The sequence below is a fragment of the Corvus kubaryi genome, unplaced genomic scaffold (assembly GCF_017639235.1).
Source record: "Corvus kubaryi isolate FWS band 111438036 unplaced genomic scaffold, C.kubaryi_AGA036_p1.0 37396, whole genome shotgun sequence".
Taxonomy (NCBI): Eukaryota; Metazoa; Chordata; class Aves; order Passeriformes; family Corvidae; genus Corvus; species Corvus kubaryi.
The window spans coordinates 19,288,741-19,302,086 of NW_024581135.1; the positions used below are offsets into that span (position 1 = coordinate 19,288,741).

The 13,346-nt window shown below is 39.2% G+C and overlaps 1 protein-coding gene across 2 annotated transcripts in view; it reads left to right on the forward strand.

Annotated features, from left to right (window-relative positions):
• The window catches only part of CERS6 (ceramide synthase 6), a 112,687-nt gene extending 103,556 nt beyond the window's left edge, over positions 1-9,131 (forward strand). Inside the window, exons 10-11 of one of the 2 annotated variants that reach the window (XM_042041708.1) lie at positions 704-727; positions 3,265-9,131. In XM_042041708.1, coding sequence (XP_041897642.1) covers positions 704-727; positions 3,265-3,426 — 186 coding nt within the window. In that variant the 3' untranslated portion in view covers positions 3,427-9,131. The remainder of the gene's footprint in view (positions 1-703; positions 728-3,264) is intronic. The other variant, XM_042041709.1, reaches the window with a different exon arrangement.
• The last annotated feature ends 4,215 nt before the right edge of the window (positions 9,132-13,346 follow it).

Sequence of the window (13,346 nt, forward strand, 5' to 3'; positions counted from 1 at the left end):
AAAACCCCAACAAATAAACTGCTTTCTTGGGGCCTCCAGTTCTGTTTTTCTTCATTATAGTAGTTGTTAGCAAAATGTTCATTTCACAGCTGGAAGTGATAGCAATAATAATGCAGAATGAAATTCTGCTGCTTTTGCTAGTGGCAAAGTTACATATCTTCTGGGTTTTGGTGTTAATGAGGAATTGCAAAGAGCTATATATTTTCTTTCTAGTATTCCCAGAGCAAGACTGTTGGGGCTAAAATTGAGTGTCTTGCTGCCACTGGTACATTTGACAGGAAGATGTCACTCCCAGAAATGCCCACTTCATTACAGTTGCTGTGCAGATGCAGTGCTCACGTGTAGATGGCAGAACTAATGCTTACAGGTCATGTAAAGTCAGGGCACTTTGCCCTTAAAGAGCACAGTGCATTGATGTGACTGACCCCAAAGTGAATGAGATTGTTCTCCAGAAAATTGCTTTCTATGAATGTACTGGAGAGCTCAGCCATGCACTGGCAGAGCCCAGAATCTGCCACTCACTCTGTGAAAGACAGTGCATTCACGAGCTGTATTTTGCCTGGAAGCCACGCTTTAGTCTCCTCTGCTTTTAGCAATTACTAGCCTCAGCTGTCCTGTCTGTATTATACCAGTGACTTCAAAGAGTGCTTCCTACTCTTTCTTACTCTGCTTGTTTATCCTTCTTCTTGTGCTGTGCTGGAAGGCTGGGAAGTGGAACCCCTTGCAGGTAAGTTTCTTTAAGTTTACTATGCAAAACATGTATTCTGACAACACTGGTGTTTGTGTTTTGGGTTGGTTTGTTTTAATTTGTAGTTTCTGCTTGGTATTTATCCATTGTTTGTATTTATATATTTAAGTAAAGACTATCTTTAAAGGCCATTTTTACTTCTTGGCTGTGCATCATCTAAAACCATTCAATTCCACTACTATCTGTAGTATCTGGGTGCTATTATGCTGCAACCTTTTTTACACACATACCTATACATACGTATGTATGTGTGTGTATATATATACACACATACATACATCTCAGCAGGATAAGCAGCTGTTCTGTCAGCATTCAGGACACACACTTGAGACTGTAAATCCTTCGCCTTGTAGTTCTAACAATTGCGCAGGAGAAAGCTGAGATTGTACAAGAGCAGAGTTAGACACTTGCAGTAACACAGTGACCAGGTTAGAGATGGATATGTATGACACAATACAGAGGATTCATCTTCCTTCAAATCTTAGCTTACTTCCTCACTTGCAATGCCTTTCTTTCTATTTCTGCAATAAAAATTAGAACTATTTTCACAACACATTACAGATATCTTACAGAAGATCTTCATCCTTAATTGTTATTTTATTTTTGTAGTATTAATATCCACCTTTGGAACAGCTCAGCTGATACAGCAATCGATTATCATTAAATTTTTAATGTAATCCTGGTCATCTATTTCTTACTCACTTCTGTGCTTAGGAGTGTTCTAAACCGATGTGTGTATATATATATATATATTTATATTCTAGACTCCTTCTGTGGAAATTACTCCAGTGTGTTCTTTTGGGTATAAACCAAAGAAACAAAATACTGCAAGATGTGTTGCATTCATATTGGGTTTTAAGTGCAAAGATTCTGCTATGTTGCTGCATTTTAAAAATAAAGAGAGCAGATGACATGTTTAACAGAACTGGCTACAGCACAGAATCTTCTTTTAATTTTTTGGCTTTGGGGCAGGACCCTAGCAAAAGAATTGGCAGTGACTCTATTAAGAGAATTTAAGATGATGCAGAATTTTTCAGTTATCTGGTCTGCCATCACATTGATCCCAGATACTTAGTACCCTGTGCTGATGCCATTCTCTTCTGTCTGATGAGAGTGTAATTCTACGTGTATTTCTGTACCCCCACCAGCTGTAATATAAAAGTCCCTTTATATGAAAGACACTGGAGTAACCTATTAATTGAAGCTGTGTAAGTATGGAATCAAATTTCTGACCTCAGCTGAAGTCCAGTTTCACAGGTGTCAGAATTGTGGGCTTGCTAGACACTGACATTAAAAACTTTACTTATTGGGAGCTATATGGGAACTGTTCTTTTTTTTCACTGGTTCCAAGCAGAACAGTGTCACTCAGGTACTGTGATACTGCAAGGGCAACACTGGGAGCCCCAAAGGCAAATGGCTCTTTCTGAGATGAGAGTGGAATTGTCATGAAGACTTTCCAGAGGAGAGAAGGATTGCTGTAAGCAAAAAATTACACACAGTGACCCTGTTCTTTAAGTGTTTTTAGTTCTTCAGGGAAAAGACTCACCATGCATTTTGCCCCCTTTTATATCCATTTGCTGTAGTAAAGTCAGCTGTAATTGCCCGATTGTGGCAACCAGCACACCATGGATCAATCTTGAAGAAACTGGGATGCTCAGCTGTACAAACAGGAGTAGAAGCAGGCATGAAAATGGCATCCATAGAGCTGCATGCAGGTTAAACTTCAGACCTTGTTCTGTTGATGCTTTTTTTTTGTACTACATCTGGTGGACTCTTGATAGTTTTGGAGATTTTCAAGATTTTTCAAAGAAGTCAGCTGAAAATTAGCAGGAAATCCCTAGCAACTAAGGTCCATCTGTTTCTGAAACAACTTTGCAGTGACACAATGGGGCACACGGTTCAACTGTGATTCCTATGTTAGGGACTGAACTGGGCTATGTCCACATTTTGCAAGCGCCATTCTCACCACTTGTGTGAAGTCAGAGACTGGAGTTACCTGGTGTGGTGAGTTATGCTACAAGCAGTACTCCTGTCTCCTCCTGCGAGCACACAGCACTGTCCCCTGGAGCCATGTGGTCTCCAGTGAGTTGGGAGATAAGGGGCAGGAAGTTGAACATTTTGTATTACCAGGTCAAAGAGCAGCACTCTAAATGAAGGACAGGAAATAAAGTTGTAGTTAGTAGGAGAGCAGAGGGACTTAGCCTAGGATGAACTTGGGAACTTGGATTGTTGTTTACTTCAGTCTGTGCAAAACCCTTTGCCTTGCGCACTTGGCCATGCTACCTTCAGTGCACCAGTGCTGAGTTCTCACCCTGCCTTTGCACATGGCATATGTACGCACAGACATCTGTGTTTGAAGTGAGTGCAGGCAGGCAAAGGCAGAGAAGTGTGCCAGAGCTGAGATTGCCTTCAAAGCTCAGATTGAAAAAATGTTGATTCTCTGATTCTCTTGAACCAAAAAGCTGCGTTGTTTCCTTACAGTCACCTACTGCTTACTTCTTTTCCACATTCTACAGGTAGCAAAGGATGCCCGAAGTGATGTTGAGTCAAGCTCAGATGAGGAAGAAACAGTACCTCGCTCAAAGGCCCCGCACAGCGCTATCGCCACAAATGGGACCAGCGGTGCCAATGGGACAAATGGGTATCTTACTGGTGCCACTTGCTCAGAGGAGCATTAATCCTTCAGTTCAATCATGAGACACGAACAGAATGAACTGTTTGCTACTGAAAGTAAATTATAAGTTGTGAATGCGGTTTATTCATGTATTTCAGCATCAGAAAAAATTAGGAGTATCAAAGCATTCTGATAGCGCACTGCCATACTTCCTGTTTGTGAATGAAGACAGCACACCATTCTGTATACGTAGGCATGCTGTATGTGTATGTAACTGACACAATGGGAGCAGTATTTTCACTTGTACTGTCTGAAATATTATTTATTTTTTATTCTTTTGGGAATTTCTGGACAAAAGGGAATATCCATTCTCAAACTTCGTGTCTTGGATTCTTGGTGATGGAGAGCATCATGCTCAGATCTCTTCTGTCCATCCCTGTTGCTTTTGCTGAATCTGCTATAAGTAATAGTTGCTCGATTTGTTACTTACAGTAAGATAGAACATAGCTTTATAGATTTTAGATCTGCTTCAGATACTTTTGCTATCTTTGTGTTTTAAAGTACTGGTTTTGAAATCACATATCAAATCACACTTACTGATCCTCCAACACAATTTGGGAAAAAATGTGGTAATTGTGGGATATTATTTTAGTGTAATTTAAAATTCAGTTTGGTGGTTAACTGCATTAGAAGTAGATTTGATTTGTTGTGCAAATACCCAAAAGCATTGTTGTCGGCACTTAGGATAAATTCATTCTTATCTTTTTTTTTTGGCCTTTCAATTTTTGACCTCTACAGATTTTAGCTTTTTGCAGAGATTCCATGTAAAAAGGTGTTTCTTCAAATGCACCATTAACTCCTGAAATTGTTCTTGCACGTTCACCTGATTGAGAGCAGGGGTGTAATGGAAAAAAACAACAGATGAAAAGTTCATTGCTTCCTCGGACACAGCTCAGTCTAGGTATTGTTCTCAAAATTATTGCCACTTCCTTGGCAGGGTGAAGAGGGAGAAGGCAGAATGTCATACATTACTAGAATTAGTTAATTTTAAATGTGTGAGAACTTGAGCAAAATTCACTTAGTATAATTCATAGCAACCTTTGAATGCTCAGCAGTATTTCATCACCTCTACAAATAAAACTAAGGTCGTCTGTAAAATAATTTTGTATTCCTTCTTCATCCAAGATTTACAAATAGTGTCCAAAAGAAGACAAAGCAACACCCTAAGTAAACATCTTCTTAAACATTATATACATACTTCTTCCAGTCTCTAGATCAAAGTTTGATGTAGGATGCTAAGGATCATACAGTTCTTGCAGGACACTCTTCTGTGATTTGTGACAGCACTGCCAAAAGTAGGCAGGGTTCTTGGGTAACACTATGCAACCTGCTGTTCAACAGTATTGTGTGCACACAGAAACAATGTGCTTATAGACCAAAGACTCACATATATATATATATACACATATATACATGCACACACATACATAGATATGTGTGTGTGTGTGTGTGTGTATATATATATTTAAAAGAAAAAGTTTTTAATGGAAAGGAAGGAACAAACCAGGAAAAAATCTTAAGTGTGTCTTCTATATACAGAGGGGTTGGAGTGCTGTGTTCAGCTGGAAACCTGAGCCATGAAGTAATTTCTGGTTCCTTCCACCTATGCAAATAGTAAAATATAGATGGTTTCTGATGCTATGAAACATGTTTAAAGACTCTATTTTATACAGACTTCATTTAAGAAAGTTGTGTTGTCACTTCTTTCTTTTGGAAACTGAGATTTGTCCTATTCTACTGGTCACTCTTGAAAACTTCTAAAACCTTTATTATCCATAGAAACTCCTGTGTGTTAGGAACAAGGTGTGCTAAAAGCAAGGTTGGAATGGCATGAATGGAAATAGTACCTCAATTAGTAAACAATAAAGGTAAGAAAACTCAGAAATTGTAAATCACAAAAGATCTGTCAGTTCTACTACCCACAGAGCATCTTTAGAGTAAGCCAGATAACCTTGTAATTTAGCAGCTGCATAGCTTATATGTCCATGAGTACATCTGAGGGAGCAAGGGAGCCTTACTTAAATCTCCTTCTCCCCAGAAAGTTTCTCTGCCTCTACTTTTTTTGATCTGTCTCCTGTGCATTTGATTTCATATATTTATCTGCAGGGCAGGTTATACATGTGAAAATACACTGATTGCAATAGAAGGTATCCTATCCATGGTGTTTGAAGTTGCAGCTGTGTAGTAATTACTGTAAAGATGGTGCCAGGATTTCAAAACAAAACCATCCTGGGATATATTAAATTAAGATTATAATTTGTGAAATTTGACCTGCTAAAATGGTAATGGAGAATATCAGTTTAAACACACCTCTTTCATGGTGTTGATTACTACCTCCACTGAACCATTTCCCCTCTGTAAAGATGGTTACAAAAATGGCATTCTGGCAAAATACTTTGTCTTACATGAGAACAGAATGTTGCTCTGAGCTGTCAACATGCACGACATAGACAACATGCTGCAGTGTTGGTGAAACTAGGGCATAGAGCAGTCCCCAACAACAATCCCTGTGCCAGAGGCCTTTAGTCCTTGTTGGTCCTCTTCATCAGTGCTCTGTAACGTTGATTCAGATGCAGAGTCAAGACTACAACCCTTGAGATGATTTACCATCAGTACATATGCTGTTAGGGTATCACAGAATCATGGAATGTTAAGGGTTGGAAGGGAGCTTGAAGATCATCCAGTCGCAACCCCCCTGCCATGAGCAGGGACACCTTACACTAGACCAGGTTGTTCAAGACCTTATCCAACCAGGCCTTGAACACTGCCAGGGCTGGGGGCATCCACAACTTCCCTGGGCAAGTTTTTCAGTATCTCACCACCCCTGAAGTAAAGAATTTCTTTCTAATTTCTAACTTTTCTCCTCTTTTCTCCAATCCTCTTATCAACTTTGTGGCCCTTCTCTGGACTTGCTCCTTATGTTGGGGACACTTGGCTCCTGGCTGCAGTACTCTGGGTGGGGTCTCACGAGAGCAGAGGGGCAGAATCCCCTCCCTTGCCCACACTCCTGTGGGTGCAGCCCAGGATCCATTTGGCTTTCTGGGCTATGAGCACACACTGATGGCTCACATTGAGTTTTTCATCAACCATCACCCCCAAGTCTCTCCACAGGCCTGCTCTCAATCCCTTTTCCACTCAACCTGTAGGAGTGCCTGGGATTGCCATAACCCAGGTGTAGGACCTTGCACTTGGCTTTACTGAATTTCATGAGGTTTCCATCAGCCCCCCTCTCAAGCCTGTCAAGGTCCCTCGATCCCCACTGTTAAGTAGGGCATCTGGGATTGAAACTCTTCCTTTGAGGTTTAAATTCAGTTGCATCTGTAGTATGCTAAAGCATGTGTGCAGTTACCTTGGTTCAGCTAACACCCAATGACATACTTATCCCCTGTAATCCTGGCTTTTTGGAGTCTGTTCTTAGCAGTCTAGGATAAACTTCATACAGATATGTCTGGAAAGTAAGTGAGGTGAGAGATTCAAATGACACATTTGGGGAGATAGTGTAAGAGGAAGCCTTGAGAACTTCACCAACCTTTGCTAAACAATGACTGATCCTTCAAGCTAGAGGTTTATCATTAAAATTATGAATTGACACTTTTTTCCATCTCTAACGGGAAGGACCAAATGTTTTAGTGATCAGACATGGCAGTGTGCTTTAATTAATTGTTCTAACTATTGGGTGCAAAAACTTCGGCTTCATCTTCCACTCTGCAGAGAAAATGCCATGCAATTGTTTCCTTTTTCATTTGAATTTGTTTGCTTTTCTGATGAAGAGCTTTGCAAGGTGTATTTGGAGGCCATCAAGTATTTAGAGGTTAATTGCACATATTTCAGAAAATTGACTGAAATTATTCGCATGGTTCATGGTAAACCTGAGACCTTAAAAGGTTCTGTATATTCACACGTTTTGTAGAATTGTCATTTAGTAATTCTAGAAATGAGAGTTTGTACTCTATAACCTCTCTGTCTTTGAGTTCTATGCTCCTTTGTTATAGTACAGTACATGACACAGTGGTTGAGATGTCAAAGTAGAAAAATGAGGAAATTAGAGTTTATTAGTAAATAGTAAGAATTTGTCTTCTCTCCTAGACAGCCCAGGTTATAGTAAAATAAGATTCAGGTTACCTACTCTTTCCCATATTGGCTTATTTTATATTGAAAGAAAAATATATGGTGGGTTGGTGGCTTTGTTTGGTTGTTTTTCTTAAAGAAAAACATAGTAGAAAACAGTAAAAATACCTGATCAAACAACAAGGGTGGACATTGGAGTCTTTTGGGTCTTGATCAATGTTAAGTAGTGCTAGTTTTAAAATACCAAAGTGTCCCATGCTGTTTCCTTGTTGCCCTTTTGTAGTTTTTTCTATCTGTTATTTATTTAATGATTCCAGCAGAATTGGTACAGGTGTCCCAGCTTCAAATTTCCTGCCTCAGCCTGTGACCATTCTGTGACTGTGTGATTGCCAATGCCAAATGCTTTTTCTGAGACCCAAGTACATGCACTAAAGCGTTGCTTACAGTGAAGTGATTCTTGTCTTAAATCTGTATCTGATTCAGGTGAAAATCACTTTCTGGTTCTGAACAGGACATGAGGGCAAAAGCCATGACCCTGCAGCACATGTCACTGAAGATGAATGCTGGTTGATTGAGACACTCTGTGTTTTGCACAGAGTGCTCTAGTAGGAAGCCTAATGCCCATTTAATTCATTTTCTCATTACCACAGCCTTCTGTATCTCAGAGAAATATGGGCTACCATTGGTTTTATACAGTTGATGCTTTGGTATTTTTTTAATCTCTTTGCTACAATTCATTTTTGTATGTCCCCTATTGTCTACTTCCTATGACATTTGTGGGAGAGAAGTATTGAATAATTTTTACCCTTCCTGTAGTGTAGAACCCCTTAGGCCTAACTTCAATGTTCTGCAAACTACAGTTGCCTTTAAACCATGAAGTAAAACCAGTTTGTATTACTTGTTTTGACTGGTTTTGATTTGGAACAGAGACTTAATGGGAACTTCAGTAAGATGACGTTATTCTTTTTTCTCTTTTCTTTTAAAAAGCTCTAGTGGAAGTTTGGAAAGGTAGTGTACATGTATAGCCTTTAATTGTAAAGATTTCTGATTGTAGTTGCAATGAAAACACAGTGTTTGAATGTGTCTCTACAGAATTCTCAGTCTTTGAAATTGCTTTCAATTAAAAACCTGAAGGAAATACCATTTGGAGTTATGTCAGTGATCACATGTGTCAGACAAAAAGCAGAAATGATCATCTTACATGACTGAAAATGGGTGCAACAAAATTTTACACATTTTCTGGCTTCTGCTGAGCTTCAGCTTTTTGCTGTTCTGGGGTTTAACTTCACACAAGCTCTCATACCATACTGTGCATATTGACTGTTCCAAGTCAGGGTGAGGCGGATGACACATTTTCACCTGTGTTTTCATGACAATCCTGTGCTTGAGCAACTCTTTCAGAAATGCAGTGATGTGTAGGAACTCGTGTCTTGGATACAGAGATGCACTAGCTAGAAGTCCTTTCATGTATAGCTACTGTGTGGAACTTTGGGAGTTATTCTGTCTTTTATTTGACTGGGTTTGGGGTTTTTTCTAATACGGAAAATAATTATTCCTCATAAAATCTCTGGAACCAACCAGTATTGTGGGCTATTTAAATTTGGAGACACTTTCATAATAAACATAAGTATTAGAAATGTAGTGCTGGTTTTCTTATTTTTTCTATGAGATGCAGACAGTGTTTTCCTTTGTTTTAGCTCAAAGATTGTTACCCACACTGTAGACTCCAGCACTCTTTGGACAGATCCAAGTATGTCTTTTCTGTGTTCATCACTGCAGTATTTTATGTTATTTCTTGTATGAAACTATTTGTAACAGGAAGTGTTGGAAGGACAAGTTCTCTCTATACAAATTAAAATATTTTTATTATCAAAAAAGGACATTCTTCTAGGATTTCAAAATTAAAATTTTGCATGGTAATAACTCCTGAATGTCCAGCTGGGCCCACTTTGGAAAAGCTGTCTTTTTTCAGTCTACGTGAGCAGAGTTTCTTAGAAAGACATTCAGATGTTTTCATTTAGGCAAAACTGTCACTCAGCAAAGCACCACCTACTAGCCTCTTGTGGAAGTGAGAGGAGAGCCACTCTTGCACGTGGTTCTCCAAAGGAAAAGCTGCAGCTCACCAAAGTAAAGCCTACAAAATACCATTATCAGGCAGGCTCTGGTGCAGCATTAAAAGATGATGAGGAAGTACTTAGAAAAATGGGATGCTCGAAAACATTCTGATAACTTCAACAGGAAATTGGGGCAACAGTTCTCATAACACAGGTACCAATCATATCTTCACACACCAGTTGAAATTTTGCCACTGGAAGAGAAGTAAACCTGGGGATTTGCATTGTGTTTAAAGAACTGTAGTTCTTTAGAATTGTAGTTGTTAATATGTCTCTGTGATAATAAATAGAGACTCTGGTGTTACATTTAATACAGCATTTCAGTTCATGTTCATTGAAGATATTTATGAAGAGATTTACTTAGGTGGAATATTGTTCAGCTGTATGTCTAACGTCTTTTGCTCCCTATGCCATGTATACCCCTCAACTTACATAGCACAAGGGAGAGCCAATGTGTACAGAACGCAGCTCAGGATAATGTGATAAAGAGCAAGACTTTTTTATGTTCTGCCTGTAAGTCTGTAAAGGTCCCTTTACAGGAAACACAGTGGCTCTCAGATGACAGCAAGAAACACAGCAGCTCTCAAATGACAACAGGACATCTGCTGGTTCAGAAGAGTCAGAAGTCAGTGACACAATTTCCTGTAGATTTAGAAGGTGAGTGGAAGGAATCCAAATGTGTAACTGTGCCAGATGAGCAAATTTTTGCATGACTCAGTAGCTCATGCTGTGATGGACAGGAAGTTGGGAGCTTGTGTGGAGGGATGTTAGTCCCAGCTCTGCTAGTGTGGGTGGAGGGTTCTTGTTTCCCTAAATCATGCTGGGGTTTTTGGTCTTTTTGGTGATCCATTCTGCTGCAGTTAGTCCTGCCCCTGGACAGATTTTACACTGTCGACTCTTGTCAGCTAATTGCCTTCTTAAGTGGCTTAAGTGGGTTTCACAGAACAGGATGACGATTTGTATTTTATACCCACCTTCTCCAGCCCCAAGTCTGCCAAACCAATGATGATTCTTGTAGAGGGATTTCTTAAATGCAGAGTTGTGTGCAACACTGACATGTTTCTGAAGTTCTGACTTTTAAAGGTAATTGTTTACATGTGACACACAACTGTTAGCTTTTAGTCACTGGAAAGTGCAATATAAAATTAAGTAATTAGAAGTTTAGTATTGTGGGTTTTGTCTGTAAGAGCAGCATGACCTACTTGTAATGTTAGTGCTATAGATCACTGATTAGATGAAAAGGTAACATACTTTCTTAAGCTACTGGCTGGCAACATATACTTATATTCCCAAATTAATGCTTTTTCATAGACATCTGAAAAACACCATAGTGGGTGGGGGTTTTATACTTTTTAAACACTTCAAAGTGCAAGGTCCTCTCCCTAGAAAATACTGTGCAGGTTATTTCTCACTCTTTCCAGAACAAAGCAAAGTCCCTGTACAACTGCCATACTTCTTGCATGTTTACACAACTTTTTGCAATCTCCCCTCACAAAAAAAGTTCTGAAATCCAAAGATGAAATGTGATCCTTCTTTAATTAAATTTGCATCCGCTTTCTCACTTTAATCTAACTAGCAATTTTATGTCCTGTTTCTGAGATTATGAAGATAACCTCACCTTTTAACTCCCAGTAATAGTAATTTTAATTACTGTTGCTCTCCTAAGGTATCTTTGAAAGAGCTGCTTCCTACCAGAAAGGCTTGCTATTTCACATTTATTTTTGTTTAGTCTCTCATTTAAGCTTAAATTAAACTTAATTCATCCAAAGCATTTAGGTGTTCCTGGATCTCATTTTTGTATGTGGTTTCTCACTGAACTATCTGCCAAGTGAGATCACTGCCCACAGCTGTTACTTTATGGGACAGTCTCATCATATTTCAGTTCCAGAAAAGGATTTGCATGTAAATAGCTCACTTAAAGGTCCAACATTTGGTCCTTCAGCAATGTCGAGGAAGTGATGACCCAAGCTCTGGTACACCCTGGACTGGGTGGATGTAAACAACAGCCAGGACTGCTGTCCAGACTAGAAGCAGCTGCCTTTTTTTTTTTTTAATAACTGTTCCATTATAATACCAATTTCCTACTAACTGAATCTTATTTTTTCAAAGACTTTTTGTCAAAGAGTGTATGAACCATTGAGATTACATATAGTTAATCTGTGATGGTCTGTGCTACTCTTGCAACTTGTCCAAGCATCCAGCACAAACAGAGCTGTTCTGCATGGGAGAATTCTCATAGAAGAAATCCTCTATAAGATTTGACAGGTAACTATTATAGACTGCTAACTGTATTATTTGGGAGAAGAAAAATGGGTTGCTAACAGCAAAGGGAAACAGCAGGAGCAATTGGAAGCAGTAAACCATCTTTCTCATGTAAATTGCATTCACATCAACTCTGAATTTCATATTTGGATTCGCTGGGATGCCATTAGCACAACATTTAGTAAAGGTGATCACTAGTGCACTAGAGTCCCAAGTAGACTGTCAGAATTGTGGACTAACCTTAGAGAAGGCTGGAGCCTAAAATGACAGGTAATTGCTGCAGAGTTGCAGTTGACAGCATTGAGAATTGCATGTCAGAAGAGGATTTCCCTCTTTCCTTTAGAAAGATCAGATGGCTTATCTACCTTTGCAATAAGTGTAAGTGCAATAAGTGTAAGAAAATACAGGCCAGTAAGTCATGCTGATACAACTAATACTAAAAAAACTACCAATTTTCTGCATTGTCTTTCCATTATGAGGTTGTCATACATGGAGTTAGACAAGCAAATTTCTCTCATTAGCTCTGCATGGGAAGCTAAGTATTAGTTGTCTGCCTGTTTTTAACCTATGAGGTAAGCATTTACATTAATGTATTGTGCTGTAACTTAGCTACTCAGCCACCCACGAGGTCACCTATGACTTTGACCTACTCCTCACTTAGCCAAAAGGTTAATGTATGCAGTCTTCTCTTAAAAGCCTGGATTCCTTTATGATAATTGCAATTGCCATCAGTATGAGGTGTAGCATGCTTCTAAATCAAAATAATGATACATAGCTGGTGTTCAACAGACCTGTTTCTCTGCCCAGGCAGTTATTCCAGCTGAAGCTGTGGTGTAGAAGATAACATAATGAAGAACTGATCCAGTAGCCAGTGCAAAATAATCCATTGAGGCAAGTCAGTCAAAGAGCATGTTCCCATGTAGAGAGTTACCCATCAGTCTCAAAACAGGTGAGTCAGTAGCAATTAGCATTGTTCAACATGCTGTGACGGGAGGAAGAAAATCAAACTGATGCTAATTGTATCTTCTTTCAATTAATAATTCCAGTGTATAATTACTTGTATATATATATAAAAGGTCATATGAAAAACCACCACACACTTGCATGACTAAACTCTATTTTTAGCTTCTGTCAGTCTCCCCAACAACTTTCAAACGTGTTGCTCAATTAGTCCAAATCTGAAAAGGAGATTGTGTTGCAGTTATCCCTGTTCTTATAATGTACTTAAAGTCAGCAGTCAGGTAAAGAGGAGAACCACAAATCAGTGCACTGGAAGAAGGGTAGGCAGGGCACAACTGGTGTCCAGCACCTTTAGCAGCAGCCAAGCAAGGGCCAAACTGGCATAATTCAGCAGTGGTTCTATGGCTCTGATCCTTAGACTGTAAAGAGTTGAGATACTACAATGAAGAGAATGGCACTGTTTAAGGATGAAACCAGAGATCTGTAGGAAATCAGGCTTCAGTGCCTCTGCTTCTGCTGC